This window comes from Haliotis rufescens, unplaced genomic scaffold (assembly GCF_023055435.1).
Source record: "Haliotis rufescens isolate VD_foot unplaced genomic scaffold, xgHalRufe1.0.p SCAF_19, whole genome shotgun sequence".
NCBI lineage: Eukaryota > Metazoa > Mollusca > Gastropoda > Lepetellida > Haliotidae > Haliotis > Haliotis rufescens.
In genome coordinates this window covers 6,103,490-6,129,049 of record NW_025963879.1, presented here as the reverse complement: position 1 = coordinate 6,129,049, position 25,560 = coordinate 6,103,490, and the positions used below count along the sequence as shown (strand labels likewise).

Sequence of the window (25,560 nt, the reverse complement as noted above, 5' to 3'; positions counted from 1 at the left end):
CAATAAGTAGAGTGCAATTGTTCATTTTATGTTGGTTTCATGTGGTACCTCCAATGTTTAACCCAGCCCAAATTTTGGGACCCTCTCTGGGGGGTCTGGCGGACCTTATGCAGAGGACAATTTGTCAGGTATGGGCCGTGTTGTACTCAGTAACATGTACCTGTTGATCTAAACTTACTTTCATCTGGTACTTTGAATGTATACTCTGGTCAAATTTTACCAGTGTCCACTGAGTGCATTAAGGGTCAACATTTGGGGGTGTCTGGCGGGCCTTATGCAGCAGACGATTTGTCTGGCAATGGGGTTTTTATTCTTAGTAGAGTGAAATAGTTAATTTTATGTTGATTTCATGTGGTACCTCAAATGTTTAACCCAGCCCAAATTTTGGGACCCTCTTTGGGGGTGTCTGGCAGGCCTTTTGCAGAGGAAGATTTGTCTGGCGTGGCCCATTCTGTACTCTGTGAGATGTACCAGTTCATTTACACTTACTTTCATGTGGTACCTCCAATGTTTGATCCAGCCCTTGAATGGCCCCTTCTTTTGGGGGGCCAGGGGCCACACGCAGCAGGGGGTCCCCGGCAGACATCTATATATGAATATGTTGGGTTACACAGTAAATGTTCCTGTGTTCGGATATTGGTACCTTGTTCGTTTGACCAAAGTGCTTTGGGCTGCCGCTCTAGTTAGCTAACGTAGAAAAACTCGTACCAAATTTGATGGATAAGACAAAATATATAGTTCACTACAGAAATCTCCAGTTATATCTATCGTTAGGTATGAAACTAAAGAAAATACACAGAGTTCTAAAGTTTGATCAAAGCCCTTGGATGGAGCCCTATATAAGGCTGAACACAGATTTAAGAAAGATAGCTACCAGCGATTTCGAAAAGAACCTATATAAGCTCATGAATAACTCAGTATTTGGTAAAACTATGGAGAATCTAAGGAAGCGTGTTGATGTTAAATTAGTCAGGTCTAATGAGGAAGAAGGACTCAGGAAACTTATAGCCAGTCCGGCTTTTAACAGAAGCAAGATATTTGATAACGACTTAGCCGCGTTGCATATGCAGAAGAGTAATATAAAATTCAACAGACCGGTGTACGTTGGTATGAGTATTCTTGACTTGTCAAAACACTTAATGTATGACTTTTATTACAACAAACTTAAGAAGCAATATGGTGATAGATGTGAGGTGTTATATACCGATACAGATTCTTTGTTGATGGAAATACAAACCGAGGATGTGTATAAAGATATGGCAGAAAAAATAGATATGTACGACACAAGCGATTACCCAAAAGATAATCCACTGCAGAGCGTAGTAAATAAAAAGGTGTTAGGTAAGATGAAGGATGAATGTGCTGGGACCCCTATAGCGGAGTATGTCGGATTAAGACCTAAGATGTATTCTATAAAGAAGTCCAATAATGGAGAGATAAGAAAAGCTAAGGGTGTTAAGAAGTATGTAGTAAAAAAGCATATAAAAAAAGAACAGTATAAAGAATCATTATTCAATTGTAGAACGTTCAAACACGAGATGAACTCTTTAAGAAGTTACAATCATACGATATATGGATTAAGAATGAACAAGACATCATTATCTCCCTTAGATACAAAGAGATGGATTGATAAGGATGGTGTAACTACCTATGCTTATGGTTATGGTGGTAATACTGTATCGTCAGGAACTATGAGCAACTCTTCTCGTACAAATGCCCTGGCCGGTCCATCTTTAAGATAATAAAGAATAGGCTCTCCTTCTTTCATAACCAATCGACTAATGTTATATATCTTAAGGGACCAAATCGGATCGGTTGCGCGACGAAGGCCTCCTTCGAGTTCACCTGGCTGGTATAAATATCTTACGCTTACTCTATCCCTGGAAGTTTTTGTTCTTTGCCTCTCCGCGCTGCTGAAGATTTGGAAGTCACAGATTTCATTTTAATCGCATCAGATGGTTTCTTCCCGATTAATCTCGTTACTTCATTATTCAGCGCTGATACAACAGCTGATAATCGTGTCACCCATTCGGTTGATCTCAATCGTTCCGATTTCATTTCAATCCCATACTGATAGCCAAACAAACATTCCGCAAATGTCCGGTTAAATCTTTCAACGATAGCTTGACTACGGTGGGCTTTTTTTTCACCACGCCTGATTTCGACATCGTGCTTTGTTAACAGTTTAGTTACCGATCCCATAAACTCGCGACCAGGATCTACTTGAAATAGCTTAGGCCATTTTAGTGGTCCGCGTTTATATATACGGCTCAGTGCATTAGCTTCTTCTGTTGAATCTTTCGAAGTTAATGGCTCAGCCTCTTTGTATCGACTAGCCACATCCACTATGGTTAAAGCGTATTTATACGTTTTGCGTCTAACCTTATCATGGGGAAGAAACAAGAGGTCAGCCTGATGAAGTTCATTCGTTGTAAAAATATCAAACTTCTTCCTCGGTATATAACGCGGTGCCAGTAAGTATAATTGCCACATCGCTTGTTTCCTTAACCAATCCTTGGCCACATCTTTAGATACCTTAGCTGCAGTGGCTAATTTTTGTATTGCTCCTATACCTTTCCAATATCCTCGTGGGCTATAGTAAATTTTATCCATTATTAATGAATATTGATGTTTCTTTTAATACGAATCATGACGATCGTTAAATCGCATCAGCGTGTACACCTAAAAAATTCCCCCTGTAGTGGTGGTATAGGTATATAAATCTGGCTCCAGTGGAAGTGGTCCAGAATCCCCATTACCTATACTACTCATAGGTTTCTGGCATACCCAAGGGACACAACTCTGCACAGCGAATTGCGGTGCCTTAGGCAACCGGACACGGTGCCCCACTAATGTTAAAACAGTCTTCATGAACACCTTTATGGAAATAGGAAGTGTGCATACTTTGACTCCCTGTATCAATCTGGATTCTGTGTCTTGGAGACTAACCTCTTTGTGAAGGAAGGCCTTCTGTGTTCATATTGCAGGGGATATTCTGCAAATGTGTGTGAAATGACATGTATCTGGGTGCACTCAATTGCCGAGATCAGTGGCTGATTCCGTGTGGTTTAGGAAGTCACATCTTTCTCGTTTGCTCTACTTATGGATCCGTGGGTAGAATAGGTCTTCAGCAACCCATGCTTGCAGTAAAAGGCAACTATGCTTGTCGTAAGAGGCGACTAATGGGATCGGGGTGTCAGGCTTGCTGAGTTGGTTGATGCATGTCATCATATCCCAATTTCGCGGATCGATGCTGATGTCAATCACTGGATTGTCTGGTCCAGGCTCGATTATTTACAGACCGCCGTCATATAGCTGGAATATTGCTCTGTGCGGCGTTAAACAACATGTATCTGAAACTGTTCCACTAATGACGCCATTTGCAGCTCATTTTATTGCAAAAACAGCTTTATTCTCCTCTATTCTGCCTCTGTGAACATGTACTCAAAAGAAGTGTGCTTTCATCCGGAAGTACTGAATCTGGCAAGAAATCTTATTATGACATATACTAACGTGAAATAGCAACTACTTCATATGAAAGTTTAATAAAAAGAAATATATTCTAACATTGAATAATGCATCGTTCAATACACATTCATGAAGACATCTTTTGTTTCCATAATACACACACTAACACACCTGGTTTTTCAGTGTGAACAGCAACATAATTATTCTTTGGCTACCAGTTGCTCATAAAACAGTTTTGTTTAACTGTAACAGCAGGGAGCTACACAACTGACTTGCCATGGGCAGGTCGTCCAAGTGTGACGTCACATCAACAAGACACTCATAATTGGTTGTTAAATCTTAGGAATTGTTACCAAACTGCCACATTAACAGATCCGATAATTCCTGGGTTGAGATCAGTTAGTAGCGAAACCGTACTCAACCGGTTGAAGGAGCTAAATAGCTGGCCCGATGTTCAGCAAAGTTGCAATTATGGTTCAACGTCACCGTTAGGCACGCCTAGCTTGGTGTGTACAGCATCTGATGGTCCGAAGACAAGACTGGGACAGTTATACTCTTCACAGATGAGCCAGGGTTTTATTTGGACAGCTCCGGTGGTCAAGCAAGGCTCTACAGTGCAGGAAAATATTTGCATCACTCAACGCCGTCAGTTTTGGTGTATACATTCAAATAGCTTTTCTTTGAATGTTGATGTTTTATTTTCATACACCTCAAGTATTTTGTGTCAAACGACCTTAGTCTTGACCCAACAAGTGAGTAACAAATGCTGCTTTCAGCCGCATCAGCAATATTCCAAAATTTAAAGTCACATTTCAGAATATCGTGACTATAAAATGTTATACATAATAAATACAGTTAGACTCTATAAAACCTGTCATCAAAGACAATAAAATAACTAGATATATCAAGGCCACCATACTAGGGACCGTGGGGACTTTGGATACTTCTGCTAACCTAAACAGTTCTCGAGCAGGATTTACACCATCCCTTTAGCTGCTGGCCATGATATGCAAGTTAGTCATTAATTAAAAATCACAAAGATACTACGTTTTATCTGTCGTATGAAAAAAGGTACTTTGAAGGATGTGGTATTACGTATCCTCTCAGGGGAACAATAATTTTACACTACTTCAATCTCCTTGAAGATATAGCCACTAACCATGGAGTAACAAATAATACAATACCAATATTATAAAATATAATATTTATAAAATATTTATCAATAAGTTCAATATATATTAAAAAATAAAATAATGAAATGAGAACTAATACTATTAAAAAGATCCTTAATAGATGATGATTTGAAATAAGTATCCCTTGTGATGGAAAAATCAACACAGTCAATAAGACGTCAATAGATGGTATTTGTTGATACCCTGTCCCACGCTCGGCATTAAGGGTTAAAACAAGGACTGGTGGTCGGCTCAGAGTCAGTATACTGTGTCTCAGTGGGGTATTCATGTTAAACTGCAGCATGGTATCTAAGTGTGCTAGCACTATAAATAGGCATAAGTCTGGACTAGTACAAGCAGCCACATACACACATACATGCATGCACGTCCCTACATAAGTGCAATAATCTTGGACATGACGTAAACAACACTTCACCTCGCCTACTAAGCTTGTAGTAGGTTTTACTACACTTTAATAAAGATTCGTATCCTGGTCATTCTGTGGTCCCTGTTGAAAGCTGCTGAATACACTTTGCAAAGCAAATAACAAATGACATAAACAAATAAACAATGCTGGAGAAAGATAACATATAATGATTGCCAGTGGCATTTTAAGTTTATTTACACAATACAATAAATAGTAATTGATAAAAGAAACAAATCTTGTTTTACACTTGCAAACTAAGTTCATAATTTTGTTAGTCATGAAAATAACAATAACAATGTTACAAAGCCAATAATCGTATCCTTGTCTCAAAATGGCAACCATGACACTGACCATGGCGGAAGTGAGTAATGTCAAATAGAAATATAATACCCGTTCCCCCCACTGCTGCTACATATACCAAGAAGGATATTAAATTTGTTGGAAGTTGGAAGCCCAATCTGGGCGATTTCTATCAATTATATATTTATCTTATATATATATATATATCTTATATCATTGATATGGGTGCCTCACATTTTTCAAGATACAAAGTAAATGTGGATGTCTACAAGTTTCCCAATGTGTAACACAGTTTGGGCTTCTACACCCTACACCCTACACCCAAGATATATTTTCAATATTTTCATCAAAAGTAAATTCCCAAATTTCTGAACAATATGCCAGAGTAGGATTACATGTAATTTTCTTGTCAAACATCTGGAAAACAGCCAGATGCTATTTCCATAAAAGAGATTTCATAGGAATGACTGCTTTACTGGCTTGTTCAGATAATGTGTTGCAGGTTTTGACCATACTAACTTTGGAGTCATGACAAGATATTTATAGGCATTGACACTTTTAATTGGTAAACATGCATTACATTTTCATACATATTCTTTACAACCTTGCAGTATTGGCCATGAATTCCATTCTGAAGCATGGAGTATAGAAGCTTGTTTCGGATAACCATATCAAATGCCTTCTTAAAATCTGTAAATACACAATATACTTTTCGTTTTCTTCTGGTGATGTATTTCTGGATGACACTTTGCAATATAAAAATATTGTCCACTGTTGAATGGTCCTTGCTAAAACTGCCTTGATATTCTTCTAATTAACACATGCATTTCCAGATAAAGGGAGATAGTTTTATGAATATCCAACCTATATTATAATGAATGTGACGTTTTGGTGTGAAAAAATGTTATGAAGCAAGTGATGTACAGAAAGGTGAAAAAGGAAGGTTATCTACATGTGAGTAACTGATGTTTATACAAGGTCAAATGTTGATAGATTGATGTTTACACAACAGATCAGGTTGAAGTATAAAGCCTTACTGATGTACATACTTGAATAAATAGAATTTATAAGGCCTAATTGAGTAAAACAATACAATGATTGATATGGACTCCATCTTGTTCATGCAGGTATTTACTAAACACACATCATTCCTGATAATCTTTTGTGCAGGGCCTAGATTTTCGAAACGATCGTAACCCTAAAATTATCGTAAAGTTATCATAAGGAAATCGTAGGCTATCGTAGCATATTTTCGAAACTATCGTAGCCCTAAGATATCTTAAGTTTGTCGTAAATCCAAGATGGCGGCATACTTTGCCATAGATATTTTGCAAAATAATTGGTCTGCTTTACGTTCAAACATTGACATTTCATTTTGTTAAACTATGTGATTCAAATTGACACTTCGAAAACACAAAGAACGCATCAATGATTCCACGTGAGAAATGTTCTTAATCGCGACAGCGATCCACATATCTATGGAGTCGATAGCTTAAAATATATTTCTATCCAAGTCTATGCTGAAGGAGTATGAAACAACGTACCTTCTTGATAATTTGGGAAGGACAAAAAAGGAAGGTATCTGCAGGCTATGGTAATGACCGTGACCTTATTGATAACTCAGGGGGAGCTAATCTTAGTTCTCCCTTTGTATTCGCCCGGGACACCTTGCTCAATGTTACAGGGCCTAGATTTTCGAAATGATCATAGCCCTAAAATTATCGTAAATTTATCGTTAGGAAATCGTAGGCTATCGTAGCATATTTTCGAAACTATCGTAGCCCTAAGATGTCGTAAATCTAAGATAGCCCCATACCTGTCGTAAGTTTATTTTATCTTCATCCAAGATGGTGGCATACTTTTCCATAGATATTTTGCCAAACAATTAGTCTGCTTTACGTTCAAACATGGACATTTCATTTTGTAAAACTGAGTGATTCAAATTGACACTTTGAAAACACGAAGAAAGCATCAAGGATTTCACGTCAAAAATGTTCTTAATCGCGACAGCGATCCACATAACTGTGGAGTCGATAGCTTACAATATATTTCTATCCGAGTCCATGCTGAAGAAGTGTGAAACAACATACCTTTTCGATAATTTGGGAAGGATAAAAACGGAAGGTGTTGGCAGGCTACAGTAATGACCGTGACCTCATTGATAACACAGGGGGAGCTAATCTTAGTTCAAACCCTAGTTGAGAGTGGTTTCCCTTTGTATTCGCCCGGGACACCTTGCTCAATGTTACAGTTTTCATGAAGCCCAGAGTTCCGCTGTTATATTTTCTGGATCGCATTTGTGTCAATGCTTTAGTTTTTATTTTCGCATTTTATTGACTTAACAAGGAAAAACATGTGATCAAATATCTGTATACAATATCTAATATTTTTCTTCTTGCAAAAGTAATTGTAATTTATTTCGTTTTAAATTCAATACCTATGTTATCTATATCCTCTTGAAAGACAAATATTTGATAAAAAGTGATTAAAAACTGTCTGTTGAACAATTGCATTCTTTAAAAACAGGTGATTAACGGCATATAGATGTTTTCCATTATAATTATATCAATTTACTGAAATTTTGACAGCAAAAGTTAAGCACAGATTTTCCTATCGACAAATCAAATAAAAAATGGGTTCCCATGCTCGTTCTGGTTCTCATCCAAATGTAGCATAGTTTGCACATTGTCCAAAATTCACTTTCCAATATATGTTCGCAGAAAAAAAGTTTATTGAATGAAATTTACTGATCAATATAAAATACACATTTTCAACACAATAATCTTTGCATTCAATAAACCGGTTTTAAAATTACAAAGTATTTCGCTCCTCAGCCAGATTTAAATCAGACAAATCAGTTTATTACCTCTACTTAATTTAAAAGGATAGAAAATGACCACATTATATGTATGTTCACGTTAACTTGTGGCGTGTTCCATGAGACAACATAACTTGACAATTCCTAAATTATCTCTCTCTGCGAACGAAAATTAGTGTCACTTTTAAATTTTGAAAATAATTATGGATCTAGATAGTTAAAAAAATAATTTCATCATCTAAATACTAACAGCTTGATATTGTATTTAAGTCCTTGGTTAATTCGTGAAATATATTGGATACATAAGTAACAAAACAAACTTAACAGGCTTAGATTGTTATAAAAACTTGCTTGTAGGTGCGCTGCTTCCTTAACAATTTTTGTTTTGAGTGTTTCCACGTTTTATGTTAGTGTTTACACTAAACTTGACTTTTGACATAAACACAAAAATATACAGTATACATCACTTAACATCAGACTTGAACACGCATGTTAAATGCTGAACGCATATGCAGTTCGATCAAAGGTCTCGTCATTGTCATTTAGAATAACGTCCCTTACTTTCGTCCTTGACTTTGTACGCAATGTGTTTATATCATACAGTTCTGCGCGCTCACGGGAGGACCATTTGAAGGGAAAATAGTGAAGTATCTTTTCGCACATTATTTCAATTCTAATAGCTAAAGTGTGGTAACACTACACTTATTGATTATAACATTTATCGGTTTTGAAAAATGCTATTGCATGGCACACGAATACTATTTGTGTTCGGGTAGTCATGGCATCATTTGTCGTAAGAACAAAACGTCTACATGTAGGATTCTACAGAATTTCCCTCAAATATGTGCATGTTAAACAATGTGACCTGACAATGTGATCATGAATTCCGTGTCACTTATCTATGTTGTTGTCATTGTCAGCACCTGGGAAATCCTCGTGACGTCATTGGGAAACACCCCGCTTTTTCAATCTCTAACACAAATGAGTTCTCTGTCAGAGTTACGATAGGTATCGTAACTCTGAAGATCTGCGACAGGTTTACGATAGTTTCGAAAATCTATCTTATCTTAACCTTAGATATCTTATCTTTGAACGTAAGTTGTTAAAATTTATCTTAGCTAAGATCATTTCAAAAATGTAGGCCCTGGGCCTCATTCCTCAAAGCGGTCTTAGCGCTACATTGATCGTGAGCCTATGTTAAAGTATTGGACTTACGATTACCTTAGCGCTACGATTGTTTTGAGGAACGGGGCCCAGGCTTATAATCACACAAATGACAAATATCAACTGAAAACCAAACTGCTGTTGTAACTATGTTGCTAATGAGTCTACAGTAATTTATTTGTAGGCTACATGGTCATAGCCTCATGTTGATCCAAGACACCAACTGTGTATACACATATCTTGTTATTGAGCCAACATGCACTCGATTTGCTGAGAGAAAAACAATCCAATGAAATATGTGTGACCTTGTTAGGATTGGATAGTTGTTTAAATTACTGTGTTCCTGTATAAAAATTGAAAAATGGTAATAGTAGTCAGTCATGAGTAGTTGCCAAAACATTTCAACAGTGAGCTATTGCTGAAACCGTCAGGTACCAGTTGATTTATTATTTGGTTGCTCAACTGTATATGGGGGTCACAGGTGAACTTGCAAAACAGTTTATATGCAATGCAATATTTGCAGTAATGTTTAGTACATTTCCACTATTTATCAGAAGCTGGTCCTGCCATTGTGTATCCTCAAAAAGATACATTGTTCCTGCACATTTGGTCAATGTTTAAGGACACAAAAGTAAAGAATTGTAAGAATTATACACTTTATTTAACTATATTTCGGGTTCTCGAACTGAAACTTACTTACTGGTCCTGTTACTTGTCATTCAAGGGGAGATAATAGGACATTTTGATTTGCCAATTACGTGTATGTCACTTGCAATTTATGCTTTCTTTGGAATAATATAATGTTTCTCACAGAATTGATGATCTCTGTCAATTTTAGAATTATGCCATATAAAATAGACAGTTGTTTTAGAGTATTTATCTGTTGTGTTCCATCTGGTCATGAAAATGACTGGAGCGGGTGATGATGGTGTAAATCTGTATCCTTCATTTGAAGCTTCTTTGATAGGCATTTAGAAGTTGGAGTACTAAGTAAGGATAAGAATGGGAGCAAATGTTGATAAGTTTATTACTTTGAAAAATCCCTTTTGGAGGGATATATTGAATATTTGGGGTAATTACTACAGAAAACATAAAGTTGACAAAGTATTGACAAAATTTTATCAGAACCATTATGGTTCAATCACCAATTTAAAAATAATTTCATTCTAAAACATTGGTTTAATAAGGGTATTCATAGTTTAAAAGATTTATGTAGCAACAACAGATTTTTAACATTTGAAGAATTACCAAACCAATTTCAAATTAAAGGTACTATACTTGACTACAACAGAGTAATGCTAAATATTCCTAAATCATGAAAAAAAGCAATAAATGGCAGATCTTCTATCACAGCTAACTTATACATAAATAACATTTTGAGAGACTTGTTGATAAGAACAAAGGGCTCCAGAATATTTTATGATAAACTGATAGCTACAACCAACTTTCCTCTGGTGTGTGATAAATAGGAAAATGAACTGAATCAAAGTATTTTATGGAATAGTGTTTTCTCTAATTGTAGATTGTGTATCAATGATGTTAAACTAATAGATTTCCAGTACAGATTCATAAACAGAGCTCTATATACCAAAAAGGAATTATTGAAAATGAAGTTAATAGATGATGATATATGCTCATTTTGTGTCTCTGAATCTGACGACTTATACCATGTGTATGTAGAATGTTTTTGTAAAGGAATTTTGGTTAGAAATTGAAATGTACCTAAACTCGAAACTTGCATATGATATTCATATTACCATTCTGGATAAGTTATTTTGCAACAACAAAAACAACTACCTTTTCAACCACATAATTCTTCTTGCAAAAAAATACATTCACCAGTCAAGCACTAAGAAAACTCCATTATGCTTTCCCTTTTTTCATAAAAATATTGAAAGATGTATGTAAATTAGAAAAATTCATCGCAATGAAAAATAGTAGTATTACAGCTCTGCACGCTATAGTCAAACCCATTCGACAGAGGTGTCACTTCCCGTGCATCTGATGTCGAACCTATTCGACAGGCGGATAGCATAACGACACCCCAAAATAAAACTCGCCATATCTATTTACCAAGAAGGCCATGCGTAACATTGAAATTACGTATGACATGCATAAATGCTCAGCTTGCTCAATATAAAAACTTTCAGTAATTTATTTACCTCAAAAAAGAAAATATCGCAAGTTAAAAAAGTTTCAGCCAAACTTCTCGGCACACAACTACCAGAAACGGCCATTGTTGACTTTTGGCACTTCACGTTCAGCGGCATGCACTCCGAAATTTTCTTTATAATTTCATCATTTTTCCTATTCGATCATAATTTTTTGTTTTCTGACGAAAGGAAAACACTCATGTTCCTTAATTTCTAAAAATTAGCAACTTTCGGTGTAACTAATTGTAAACAAAAACAATCTGAATCGTAACATCATCGATTGGATGGAATTTGTACGATCATGGCAACGGCGGTAAACAAACATCTCCACATGCATAGTTATCCCGTTAGACTATTACAATCATTTTGTTACATCTAACTTAATTTTCTAGAATTATTGACACGGATGTATAATTCTTTGTAAATAAAATCATTTTTAAAGAGTTTGCATATGATTTCGTTTGATAAACTTTCGGACACATTCAATAGCAAAATAATGCAGTTTACAAGAAATAATCAAAGTACTTGCAATTTTAGCTATTCGACAGAAAATGGAAGGAATTATCAGCCTACTTATTACAATTTCTCAGTCAATCAATATATGTACTTACCCATATCTGATCATGTTTTAAGATTCTATGATTTGCTACATGTATATACCTCATGTACCAATGTTACATTCATGTCTACTGAATTGAAATAAAAATATTTTTAAAACAGAGAGTAAGGATAAGAATTTATGGATGAACAACTTCTTTATTACAATAAAGAGCTACGTTTCGGTGTAGGTTCTAACACTGTTATCAAGCACTTACCTTATCCTTACCTTCATTTGAAAGTTGAAAGTACATTTTTTATCATCAAGTACTTAGTATGTTTGGTTTGATTTTAAGTAACATGTTCACTGACAGATAATTGGATAATATTGATTATATGATGGGAATTTTACTTGAAAAGACTGTCAAAACAGTGTTATCTGTCTTTCTCAGCTATTTTCCAGGTATCCACTTTTTCAGAGTTAATTGGTGGCGGAAACTGGGAAAAGTGTACTTACTACTTCTTGAAGATACCAGACAAGTAGGCTATGACATAAGCTCACTAGACTTTCAGGCTGAGACAGCCATATTAGCCATACAGAAAAAAAATCATTTTTGTCAAATGTTTACCCATGTTTTGTGAAAAAATATTGTGCATGACATAAATATTTCTTAGCAATTAACTAATCAATTTACTTAAATGTCTCACTAAAACATATCACAAAATGCAGTTGTATGTCAATGTCATCCTTCCTCCACTCTTGAATTCCATGATTCACACTATAGCTTCCTGTTGGCAGTTAATGTGTGTGGTGTTTTCCCATTTCACAGCAGCACACTGTACACATTCATCTCTTCAAGGGTATTTTCTGTTTTATGAACTGCAAACAAAAGAGAGAAAATATACCAAGAGATACAGTTCAAGTCCACATCCAACAAAGTTAACTCTGATAATAACCAGTGTACCAGAAGTACAGAAGCTCACCTCATTGATACGAAACATGTGAGGATTTGCTAACCCAAATAAATTGTCTTACAACCATACTATAATGTGAGTTTTTATTGTGATACCTCTTCTGCACTGCTCAAGCTGCAAGTGCTTTGCTTGCATTTGTGAGTGAAGTTTGTGAAATGCAATCTCTTGGCGAGTGTGGAAAAATCATGAATTCAGTAATCAATTTTAGTGACAGTTTAGTTTTTTAAATTTTGTTGCTGACTTTGTTTAAGGTTAAACTCAGGTTGAGAACTGAGCACTCATATCTACTCATACACCATTGTGTTCAAATTTGAGATTGAAGTAAAGTATCACACTAATAGGAATATCCATGATCGTCATCATTTCATGTTTGGCAGTTCTCTATAGAGTGAGATCAAATTGAGAGTCAGCTAATATATAATTGCACAAACTTTTAACACTGTTACAATTGTAACATTGTGTTCAAATCAGATATCTTTAACAGTAATAAATTATAATAAATAACAAACAGCTTTCAATTTACCATAATCTTTTATTCCTCACAATTGTAAGAGGCAAAGTTGCATGCCAATATTAGCATGGCCACTTGCATTTCATTTTGGCTAATGATTTAATATATTTACTTAGCTGTCAACAAGTAATTAAAATAGTGAACTTGGAGCCCTACGTCTTTGAATATTTTGGATTTTCTCTGTTATGTTTAGAAGTCTTATTTGATGATGTATTAGCTTTTGCTTCAATACACTACTTTTTCATTGTTTAAAATAGGAATTAAAAGAAGCAACTACACTTAAGAAATGAATTTTTCCTAACATTGATATTTTATAACTTATACATATATAAGTTATAGACATAGATGGTCTCATGTTTCAAATTATCAAATAGGCATTAAAACTTATCTATTTTCAAAACCTTAAGTTTGATAATCTTTGATCTTTCACAAAAATCGGTGGTACTCTATACAGCGTGAGCCCTTTTCTGAGAGGTCACAGATGTCATTGGGGTCATAACCAGTTTGTATGTTTATTAAAAAAGTAGTGACCTTCAACTTCAAAGTCAGACAATGAAATACCTGTAATGATAACCTTGACATGTATAGGCTGTATAGAGTACAGAAGGGCTATATTCTTCATTATCATGTGCTGCGGCATCTAAAGGACAAGCTAAACCTGCTTATTCTCACATGATATGAATGTGTTCAGTAGTTGTAAAGCAGATGTCTTTATGCTCTATTTGAACAGACAGAAGCATTGACAGATGGACATTACTTTGATGATCCTGAGATGAACTAAAAATCACACAATGGTTATCTTTGTGTATAATTATAAGAATGAGGAGGGATGAGCAGAAGTCCACCTTTCAACATGAGAACTTGGAGGGATGTTAGTGTCATCCAAAAATGACCAGATCAGCATGGCTGATTGACTGCTTCCACGATCATCTCCTGTGACTTCATGGGGGGCCCAGGATACCGTGGTGTAACTGGAATGTGGCTCGATGTAGATGATGCCCTGTACAGGACGAAACTCTGGCTTGGTAGGATAAACAATGAACTAAACTGAAAGAACACCTTCGTGAAGACAACGATGACTTTAAAGCTGACGTGAATGGGTATTTCAGGGTGGCTCTGGGAAACTTCTTCCTGACTGGAATTGAAAAGCTTCACTATCGATATGAGATTTTGATAAAAATTAAAAACACTTTCACTAATGTAGGTTTTGTTTTTTAGGCTTAAAACTTTTTGACCAGCCCTCGTACGTCATTGTTGACTGACAAGATGCACAACTCCGTTGATGTGAAACAGTTGATTTTTAAGGCGTATGTTTTTTTGTCAATGTGAAGCAGAAAGAGGAAAACCATTTTATGTCTATAATAAACAAAACGGGAATTTATGGTGTAAGAGAGGTAGGGTATTCAAAGGAATTATGTTATTACTGGAAATGTCCAAATCATCATGTAAAATAATTATGCCTTACAGGGTACATGGATACTTTATTTAGTTATTTAACAGGCCAGTTTCCACTTGCGTGGAGTAGAGGTACAAATATAGTGCCAATTAATAAAAATGGCCCAAGTGATGAGCCTAATAATTACAGGGGATTAAGTTTAAAGTGTTTTCGGAAAGATATTTGCAACAATAATTTACTTAAGATTGAAAACATTGGCCGAAAATAAAAACAAAATATGTGAGGAACAAGCAGGTTATAGGCCTATTGATACAAAAATAGAGGTGGATTTTATGTTGCATTTGTAGACTGCAGACAGAAAAAAACTATTTATGTTCTCCACAAATGAGGCCTGACAGTTAAAATGCTGAATATGATTCAGTTTATGTACTCATCTGTTACAGCATATGTGCAGTGTAATGTGGTTTTACAGAGTGTTTCTACTGACTTTTTGGACAAAAACAGGGCTGTGAATTAAGTCCAATGAAAGTCACTTTTCATAAATGAGTTGGTCACTGAAATTCTTGATACTTGCCGAAGAGGACTTACATGAATTGTTTCTATTTCATAAAAGTGGATTTTATTAAATCTTATATTTGCCGAAAATCGTCAAGTTTTCACTTCCTTGGTCCTCAATCTGGACATTATGAATGTATTAGCTTACATTTTTTATTTACAACTAACTTAATTAAGCTGTAAATGCATTATTTAAATAATGTGATAAACATAGCTTTCATATGTATGAACAGTAGGATTAGACCTTTCGAATGGTGTATAACATGCAGTAGCAAAGATGTTTTACATGCAGATATTTTCCTTGATAAAAGTTGGCTTCATGTATCACACTAGAGTCTCTGGGAACTAAGTGTTACTGCAGTAAAAGCTTCTGGTTGACTGGTGGTGAAAGAAATAAACTCAGAATCCCACGTTGACAAGGCCAGATATCCCATATGGGAGGTTGCGGTGATTTCAGCTGGAGTCACCTTACGCATGTGGTCAATCTGCTTCTGTTGGAAATCCACGAATGTCTGGAAGTGATCAATCCTGCTGGCATTAATCTCAGTAAGATTTTGATCCATCGTCCGAGATCATGAGGCCAATGCCAGCAAAGGAGATCTTCGTCCAAGTCGTGCACATGGTCTGCAACCCCAAAGGCATAGATGGAGGTATAGGGTGCGACCATAGGGTGTCCCTCTTGTTAACACCTGAGCCGGGTGAAGGTGCTACCGCTGAAAAGCAGTCTACCATCTAAAATAGCATCTGAGCAGGACCGAGGTGAGTACCCCACTCCAAGGACTTGTCAAGTGACTTGGATAATGACCCCTTCGAGAAATCTGATAAGTAGTGCTCTGAGCGGCAGACAGGAGAGTGGCTCCTGGAACGTTACTTGGATCATGGCACTTTGGAGGATCGGCTTAAAGACATGCCTGGAGATGAATCCTGTGACCTAATCCATGACAAGGATACCTAAGCCCACCCTGGGTGCTGCCATAGATGTAGAGGGGGCTGAAACAGTCGCCACTGTCTGGTGAGCAGGAGGAGCTGAGGGACTACAAGCACATGAGGCGTTGCAAGTGCTGTCGTGCAAGCAGTATGTAAGGCGCCAAAGGCGCTAGTGTTGACTGCTGGTAGGCAGGCGCAGGCGCTTGTGACAGGGGGGACACAGGCGCCTGCTGAAACATGGGCTGCTTAAAAGTCTGCATCCAAGTAGGTTCCATGTAGGCCAGCAGCAGGAAATGTGCTTGTGGAGCTGTCGGAAACCCGGGAGGCGCAGATAACAACTGGACGTGATAGGTGGTCAATGCAGGTGTGGAGGTGATGCCCGAAGCCCAGTCAGAAAGAGTTGCCAGGTATCAGGCACTGTAGAAGTGTCTGCAGGCACCGACAAGGTAGAGATGCCTGAAGGCACAGGTCAATTAAACATTCAGGATGTCAATGGTCATCGAGGGCATGGATAGCGCCCAACCCAAAGTAGGTTAGGTGGTAATCACCAAGGGAGTCCGACATCATCTTGAAGTGCCTCAGAGATTGCTGAGCCAGGAGCGTGGATGATAACTGCTGATTCATGTTGAAGCTTGAGGGGGAGAGGTAAACAAAAATTACACTTAAACCCAGACGTACAAAGTTGAGTACAATTTAGGCTGAAAAATAAAAATTGGTTCTCAGGCAATAGCTTTTGAAAATATCGGGCGGGCGGGTGGGAGGCCCTTCTTTTTTGGGGGGGGTTGTGTACACACTGGTAAGAATCCAAATCCGTATATTGCTGTGTATAAGGCGAGTTTTTCATAACTAGAATTAGGAGGCTTTCAAAGTATGTGTGTGTGTGGTTTTGGGGGGGTCGTCTTATACACAGGGTTGAGTATGTTATTGGTTTTTTCCCGCAACACATAGACATTACTGTAAGCACGGAACACCTGAAATACCATGTCAACAAATCCGTACTTAAATGCTCAAATCATGTCTGGTTGTAGAAGAGTTCATAATATATCTGGACTTCTGTTGGTAATCTATTTAATAATTTTATTCAACATTTCATTCAATATTGTTTCAATTCATTTCGGCAAAATCATATGTGAAGTGATTGGAAGATCGCACAACTCACCGTTATTTACAGCAACCACGGTCATTTTACCGCTATTGATAGAGAATGGATATATATATATCATAAATGCCATACATTGAATCACTGAAAGTCATACTTGTTGTAGTTTGACTATTATATGTCAACATTAAGTTTTTGCAATCACGGGCGCATGGATGGTGATTGGTCAAATTCTTCCATTCGAAAACATTTCCGGCAATAGCGATCAGCTGAACCAAAGTGCTACGCTTATGGTTATTAATTTATTTCACATATATATAGTAAAGCTGCAACTGCACATGATATTGGAATAAATTATTCCTGACAAAATAATAGTTTCAGATACAATTCTTCCACTCATTGTATCAAAATTCTTTAAAGTAATATTATTGGCCGAATCACCGGTGGGTTTCGAGAAAAGTGTATATAGCTGAAGGCCTAGTTTACGAGACAAGACGCATGGTTATCTTAATCTCTGCATATAAAACAATGCCAATCAGAACAGGAAATACAATTTAATCGGCTAATCATTATGTTTAGTGATGTTTTATCTCAAATTTCAAATTTGTATTGACCAAGTTTAATTCATATAATCTGTTCCATTTCCCTGAATTCGCTGAAGGGCTACAATGTATTTTTTTTTTTCTGCGGAAGAAATGTAGAGATTTTATATGCACTAGTGTTGTGCTATATTCTGATTCGCTTTATAGCCGGGGTATATAAATTAGCATTGATTTCCCGCTTATTTTACGAGACAAAAAACCTCTGCATTGTCCCTCATACAGTACACAAATACCATTGAATTTGTATTTGAATACCATCATCATGTCTAGTGATGTTGTATTGCAAATTTAATGTTTTCATTGACCAAATTTGCAAACAGCAAAGCAAGCACACAAACTCCTATTGCCACCATGACCACAACACACGAGAGGCGCAGTAAAGCAGTAGTATAGGTAATGGGGGTTCTGCCGCAACTCCACTGGAGCCGGATTCATATACCTATACTGCTACTACAGGTGGCATTTTTTATGCCAAAATGATTATGCGATTCAACGATAGTCATGAGTTGTATTAAACGAAACATCAATATTAATTAATAATGGATAAAATTTACTATAGCCCACGAGGATATTGGAAAGGTATAGGAGCAATACAAAAATTAGCCACCTCAGCTAAGGTATCTAAAGATGTGGCCAAGGATTGGTTAAAGAAACAAGCGATGTGGCAAATATATTTACCGGCACCGCGTTATATACCGAGGAAGAAGTTTGATTTTTTTACAACGAATGAAGTTCATCAGGCTGACCTCTTGTTTCTCCCCCACGATAAGGTAAAACGCAAAACGTATAAATACGCTTTAACCGTAGTGGATGTGGCTAGTCGATACAATGAGGCTGAGCCATTAACCTCGAAAGATTCAACAGAAGTAGCTAATGCACTGAGTCGCATATATAAACGCGGACCGCTAAAATGGCCTATGCTATTTCAAGTAGATCCCGGTCGCGAGTTTATGGGATCGGTAACTAAGCTGTTTACAAAGCACGATGTCGAAATCAGGCATGGTGAAAGAGAGGCCCACCGCAGTCAAGCTATCATCGAAAGATTTAACAGGACATTAGCGGAATGTTTGTTTGGCTATCAGTATGGGATCGAAATGAAATCGGAACGATTGAGATCAACCAAATGGGTGACACGATAATCAGCCGTTGTATCAGCGCTGAATAATGAAGTAACGAGATTAATAGGGAAGAAACCATCCGATGCTATTAAAATGAAATCCGTGACTTCCGAATCTTCAGCACCGAGGAGAGGCAAAGAACGAAAACTTCTGGATAGAGTAAGGGTAAGATATTTATACCAGCCAGGTGAACTCGAAGGAGGCCTACGTCGCGCAACCGATCCCATATGGTCCCTTAAGACGTATAACATTAGTCGATTGGTTACGAAAGAAGGAGAGCCTATTCTTTATTATCTTAAAGATGGACCGGGTAGGGCATTTGTACGAGAAGAGTTGTTCATAGTTCCCGACGGTACGGTAATACCACCATAACCATAAGCATAGGTAGTTACACCATCCTTATCAATCTATCTCTTTGTATCTAAGGGGGATAATGATGTCTTGTTCATTCTTAATCCATATATCCTATGATTGTAACTTCTTTAAGAGTTCATCTCGTGTTTGAACGTTCTACCGTTGAATAATGATTCTTTATACTGTTCGTGTTTGATATGCATTTTTACAACATACTTCTTAACACCCATAGCTTTTCTTATCTCTCCATTATCGGACTTCTTTATAGAATACATCTTAGGTCTTAATCCGACATACTCCGCTATAGGGGTCCCAGCACATTCATCCTTCATCTTACCTAACACCTTTTTATTTACTACGCTGTGCAGTGGATTATCTTTTGGGTAATCGCTCGTGTCGTACATATCTATTTTTTCTGCCATATCTTTATACACATCCTCGGTTTGTATTTCCATCAACAAAGAATCTGTGTCGGTATATAACACCTCGCATCTATCGCCGTATTGCTTCTTAAGTTCGTTGTAATAAAAGTCATACATTAAGTGTTTTGACAAGTCGAGAATACTCATACCAACGTACACCGGTCTGTTGAATTTTATATTACTCTTCTGCATATGCAACGCGGCTAAGTCGTTATGGAATATCTTGCTTCTGTTAAAAGCCGGACTGGCTATAAGTTTCCTGAGTCTTTCTTCCTCATTAGATCTGACTAATTTAACATCAACACGCTTCCTTAGATTCTCCATAGTTTTACCAAATACTGAGTTATTCATGAGCTTATATAGGTTCTTTTCGAAATCGCTGGTAGCTATCTTTCTTAAATCTGTGTTCAACCTTATATAGGGCTCCATCCAAGGGCTTTGATCAAACTTTAGAACTCTGTGTATTTTCTTAAGTTTCATACCTAACGATAGATATAACTGGAGATTTCTGTAGTGAACTATATATTTTGTTTTATCCATCAAATTTGGTACGAGTTTTTCTACGTTAGCTAACCTACTATTACCCATCAAAGAGCGTTGATATTCCGACATCCAATCTTTATTAACCATTAATCTTTCGGGAGCTAGCGGATAACTGTTATGATCTTTATGTAACGAACTTGGATATTCCAAGTCAACTTCTAGTATGTACCCTTTATTCGCATCATTATTATGGATATCATTCACTTCGATATCATCGACCCACTCAAAACCACCCGTGGGTAAAGGTTGACTCATAGCCCATCCGTACAAATTGTTAGCGTCGAGATATAATATGTGCGTGTCGGGTTTACTCGGATCGTATCCTTCCACTAATTTATTTTTAGCCTTAGAATACCTTTTAGCTGCCAGCGATATACCACCTCTTAATCCTTTCTCAATAAACAAGTGCATATCGTAATCTGTGAGTAGTTTTAGTTCTACGCCGGTCTTCTTCAACAATGCATCCCACGATAGTCCGGGACTGGAATAGTACCATGCCGGGTCCAAGCCGTATTGTTTTAAACATGTCTTTCTAAATATCTCGAATATATCGGCGAGTAACAGTACATCGGTTTTTAAGTACAGATCGGGATAATCGCCTAAATTCTTACAACCTAATTTATCCCAGACCGTCAGAGCGTGTTCATAATCGGCATCTGTTATTTTAGATTCTGTTAAGTTACTATAGAATGATTCGAGGGTTGGTAATTCAGTTTCTTCGAATCTAGACCAATCATCCATATATTCGTAAGGATATACACCTTTTCTCAGCAACAAATGACGAGTTATCTTATCGGTATATTGATTTGTTATCGCGAAGTCATCGGGATTGTTCGCATTAGCTAACTTGTCCAGGGAAGATAACAGAAACTGTACGGAGTCTATGAATCTAAGCCCATTACTTTGCTTTATTCTAGATTTCCCATCCTTGTCCCTATAATGTATAGGTTGAGTCAACGAGAACGATATGTATTTTTCCATATTATTAGGAATGCATGTTAAACCGCCGTCAGTCTTTGAGATAGCTTGCATAATGAGATGTGAATCATATCCCCTAAGGTTGTGAAACACAACGGGGATGGGTATTGTTTGAGAATTCATTTTTAGTTTCAAGTTACACTCGTTATGCTCGGCTCCCCGATAATTACCCGTGACGTGACAATGATCTCTTACGGAATCCCCATCCAGGGGTTTATTACAAACGTGACAACTCGTTGACTTCTTATGGGCCCTCCAATCATCCCTCCTCATACACATGGGTTTCTTACACGATAAATTTTCCCTGATTATTCTCTCTTCATTTTGTAGATATTCTAGGAACTTTCCCGCTGCATAGGGACCTCTGTAAATCACGGGAGTGTTTGTTTTCCCATCATACCTTACAACTATATATCCAAACCCACAAGGAATATGTTCTTGAGTTTTGTACATAAAACTACTATCTTGATTGCTACAGTTGGTATTTTCTATGGGTTTGATAAGCGCTTCGAAGTCGGCGTAAATTACGTACGCCGTACGGTACTGGCATTTGATTACAATAATGTTCAAATTTAATATATTTTTTCCCTCTTTAGGCATATCGATCCTGATAGCATTCTGTCCAACACCTCTACAGTCTTCTTTATGCGCTTCTAATAGATCTTGTCTGCAGTACCCATGCAGGCATCTTTCGCAGAAATATTTCTTTTCCTTATGTTTTGTTTGATCGTATAATAGCCTGTTTAAACTCTTTATCCACGTATAATGATATTTACCATCTTTTTCGATCAGAAATGAATTGACTCTGGGAATATGTTCTGGAGCGGAGTTTATCCTGTGTACAACAATTCCTTTAGAATGTCCGAAAACATTTATAGCTAATTTTTTTTGTTTTTCCACCTTATCAATTTGTGATATTGGTGTAGGTTCGTCTATACCATCGAAGTTGAGTCCATCGTTTTGGGGGTAGCTAGAAGGTCTATTTGCAATTTTAGAATCTACGGGGAACAATGCAGATCTTATCATCATTCTGAAACAGTCATCGGATTTATTTTTTACGTTAATTATGGCTTTTTTCTTTTTATAATACGGTGGTAAATCTATATAAGATCCACCTTTGAAAGGCATATGATTTGCTATATCTAAATATAAACTATCAATTTTATCCACACCCCAACCCGAACCTCTATTAGTCCAGCGTTCTAAAGTTTCCTGTATCCTCTGAATTGATGTATCTAATGATGCGTTTATAGTATCTGATTCGGTTATAACTTCTTGATTGCTACGGAAATATGATTCGGTATATTCGGTGCTATCGTCTGTGCTTTTACTCAATAACATTTTAATCGTCAGCTGGTATTTTATACTATGTAAATCATCTAACTCCTCGTTAATTTTACTCGATATGATGGGCTTCATATCGTTAACATCCATGTTGGAATTAATATCCATCTTCCAACCTCTTAGATATTTACCAACGCCGGCGGATATGGGTACAAATATTAATTCTTGTTGTTTATTCTCAACATCATTATCAATATCAACATTATTATTATCATCATTATCATTATTATCTAGTAAAGCGATCAATTCAGCTCTTCTCATTCGAGAATAACCTCTCAGCCCACTGTTTCTCGCTTGAGCTTTGAGTTCCCTAACAGTCTGGGGTTTGTTGTATTCCAAACCGAGTAAGGTAATCAATTCAGCTTTTCTCATTCGAGAATATCCACGTAGACCACTTTGCTTTGCCATAGCCTTCAACTCTCTGACAAGAACCATTGTGGTTGAATGGTATATGCAAAATGAGACAAATGTCTAATTGGTTGTTTTCATATATCTAAATATGTATTCTCCCAAACCTATTCCTCTCATTGATGTAATCTCTCTTCCTAGCATAAATAATCTGGTTCCTGACCCTATCAGCACCGTGTTCCTTACATAAACAATAACGACCTTTGACCCCTATCCCGCATACAGAACACATATAGTTTATGTTTCCGCGCTTGATGTATTAATTGTGTATACCGCAGTAAATTTCAACACAGCGTCGGTTACATAGAGTCGTCTTACCCATGAGTGTAAATTTGCAATTATTCATGGTTATAAATCTATCATATCATTTGTCTAAATGCAAATCACATCTACACTGGTGAGATATTGATTAGGCAGTCAGCCAACGCTATTTATAGATCGCTCTAAACTAGGTCATGGTTTATGCATAGCCACAGCTGTGGTTATTTATGAGTAGTCATGGTATAGCTGAAAATCAATACAGAAGTCAATCCCATAATCACAAATGTGACCTCGCGGTTCTTTTGTTCTTCTGACGGTGTATAAAACTGACTCATTGTTGGTCTCGGTATTGGGTCGATTATTTTCCCATAAACGAGGTAGTATTCGTGCATGGCAGATTCGACATCCTTAAACGTTTGAATTGAATGTCCTTCCGTAAGCAGTTGTTCATGAATAAAGTCTAATCTCTTCATTCTCTGCCGCGTATATTGTGACTGGGCTGCTTGGAGTTGTTCCATTGCTTCGTTATGTCGTTTACGTTCCTCTTCAACTTCTTTAGCGTTTGATTCCCTCATACTAGAAAATAAAAAATTACTCCCCGAAAAAGCTAGAGCATTAACAACAGCTCCACCAACCATCATCGCAATTGTTGCCATATGTTTAATAATATAAAATATTCAAATGTTTAATTACTTCATTATGTCTTCCAGAATAAGCCCTTGTTTGATGAGCATATCCTTCGTTGCCATAGCCAATCCAATATCCAGAATGGCCATACCTATATCAAATCCATTAAAATCTAGCTTGGGAGGTGTGGCTTTAGTAATCATTTTAGCTATACGGGCATAGCCAATGGCCAAGCCGGTGACCACCGCTGAATGATACGTCGCGTTTACCAACATTTTACCGTCTGTAACTGGAGTAGTCATGCTTCTTATAGCATTATATGCGTGCTAACCTCTAATTGAACTTGTTGTGACATTTGGGGTGACGTTTTCTCTTCTCCGGTCTTATAAAAGAACCGTACAGCCACTATACCAGCAACTCCTACTAGTGCCCATGTTTTAATCGGATTAATATTTGAATTATTTATTAATTTTGCTTTCCTCGCCAGTCCTCCCTTTCTTCCTGCAGCTATTTTTGGGGGGTTCTTAGTAACTCTAGCTTGTTTTTGTGTTTGTGGTGCATTCACATGTTGTATTTTCTCATTCACATGTGGTGGTTCCTCATTCACTCGTTGTTCCGCAATCTGTTGTTCCTCGTTCACTTGTTGTTGTGTGTTCACAATCTGTTGTGGTGTCACCTGTTGAGTCTCCATTATTATTAAGTGGGCATGTATGTTTAAATTGACAATACCTAGCCGTTATTAAAGCTGTGGTGAGTGGAGCTAATAACATTCCATATCTATGATAAAACTCACAGCTCACTGAGCTTATAGCGTGTTCGATGAATGGGTCTTTCTCTAGAGATTCGCATAAATACATGCAATGTTCTGCCGGGATGGGGAGAAACGTACTAGCTACGACTGTGTATAGTTGTAATATAGAAGACCCTATCGTTATAGTCATGGTAGCTCCCAGTCTAGACTCGTAACGCGCGTACAGTTTTTTAATCTCTTCGTCGGTCATGTTATCAATTTTTTTGATGGTATAATTTTCTCCCTAATATTGGGAACATTTTCCACCGGCTACCAAAGCCGCAAGTCTTTCTCTTTGTTTATCTAAAGATTTATCTACATTTTGATCTGCATGTTGATCTGCATCAGATTCTTTGAGCATTTGTTCGATGAGTTCGTCGCATTCCATAATGTAATACCTAAGGAGATATTTAAGTCTAACATAATATAATATGACATATCCAATACAACCCGTAATAATGAACTGTTGCAAAAGAATGATGATTTCGAACCACATTTTATGTCATATTAACCGCTAATGTTCAATTTATCGTATTTTTGCTATAATTTTGCTACATTTTGCTATATTTTACTATAATTTTGCTACAATTTGCTACATTTTTGCTACATTT

The 25,560-nt window shown here is 37.0% G+C and overlaps 1 protein-coding gene across 2 annotated transcripts in view; it reads right to left on the bottom strand.

Annotated features, from left to right (window-relative positions):
• Nucleotides 1-12,238: 12,238 nt before the first annotated feature.
• Nucleotides 12,239-25,560, bottom strand: part of LOC124148417 (E3 ubiquitin-protein ligase RNF31-like) — a 265,524-nt gene continuing 252,202 nt past the window's right edge. For both annotated transcript variants that reach the window (XM_048398840.1, XM_046519497.2), the window contains one exon: nucleotides 12,239-12,919. In XM_048398840.1, coding sequence (XP_048254797.1) covers nucleotides 12,887-12,919 — 33 coding nt within the window. In that variant the 3' untranslated portion in view covers nucleotides 12,239-12,886. The remainder of the gene's footprint in view (nucleotides 12,920-25,560) is intronic.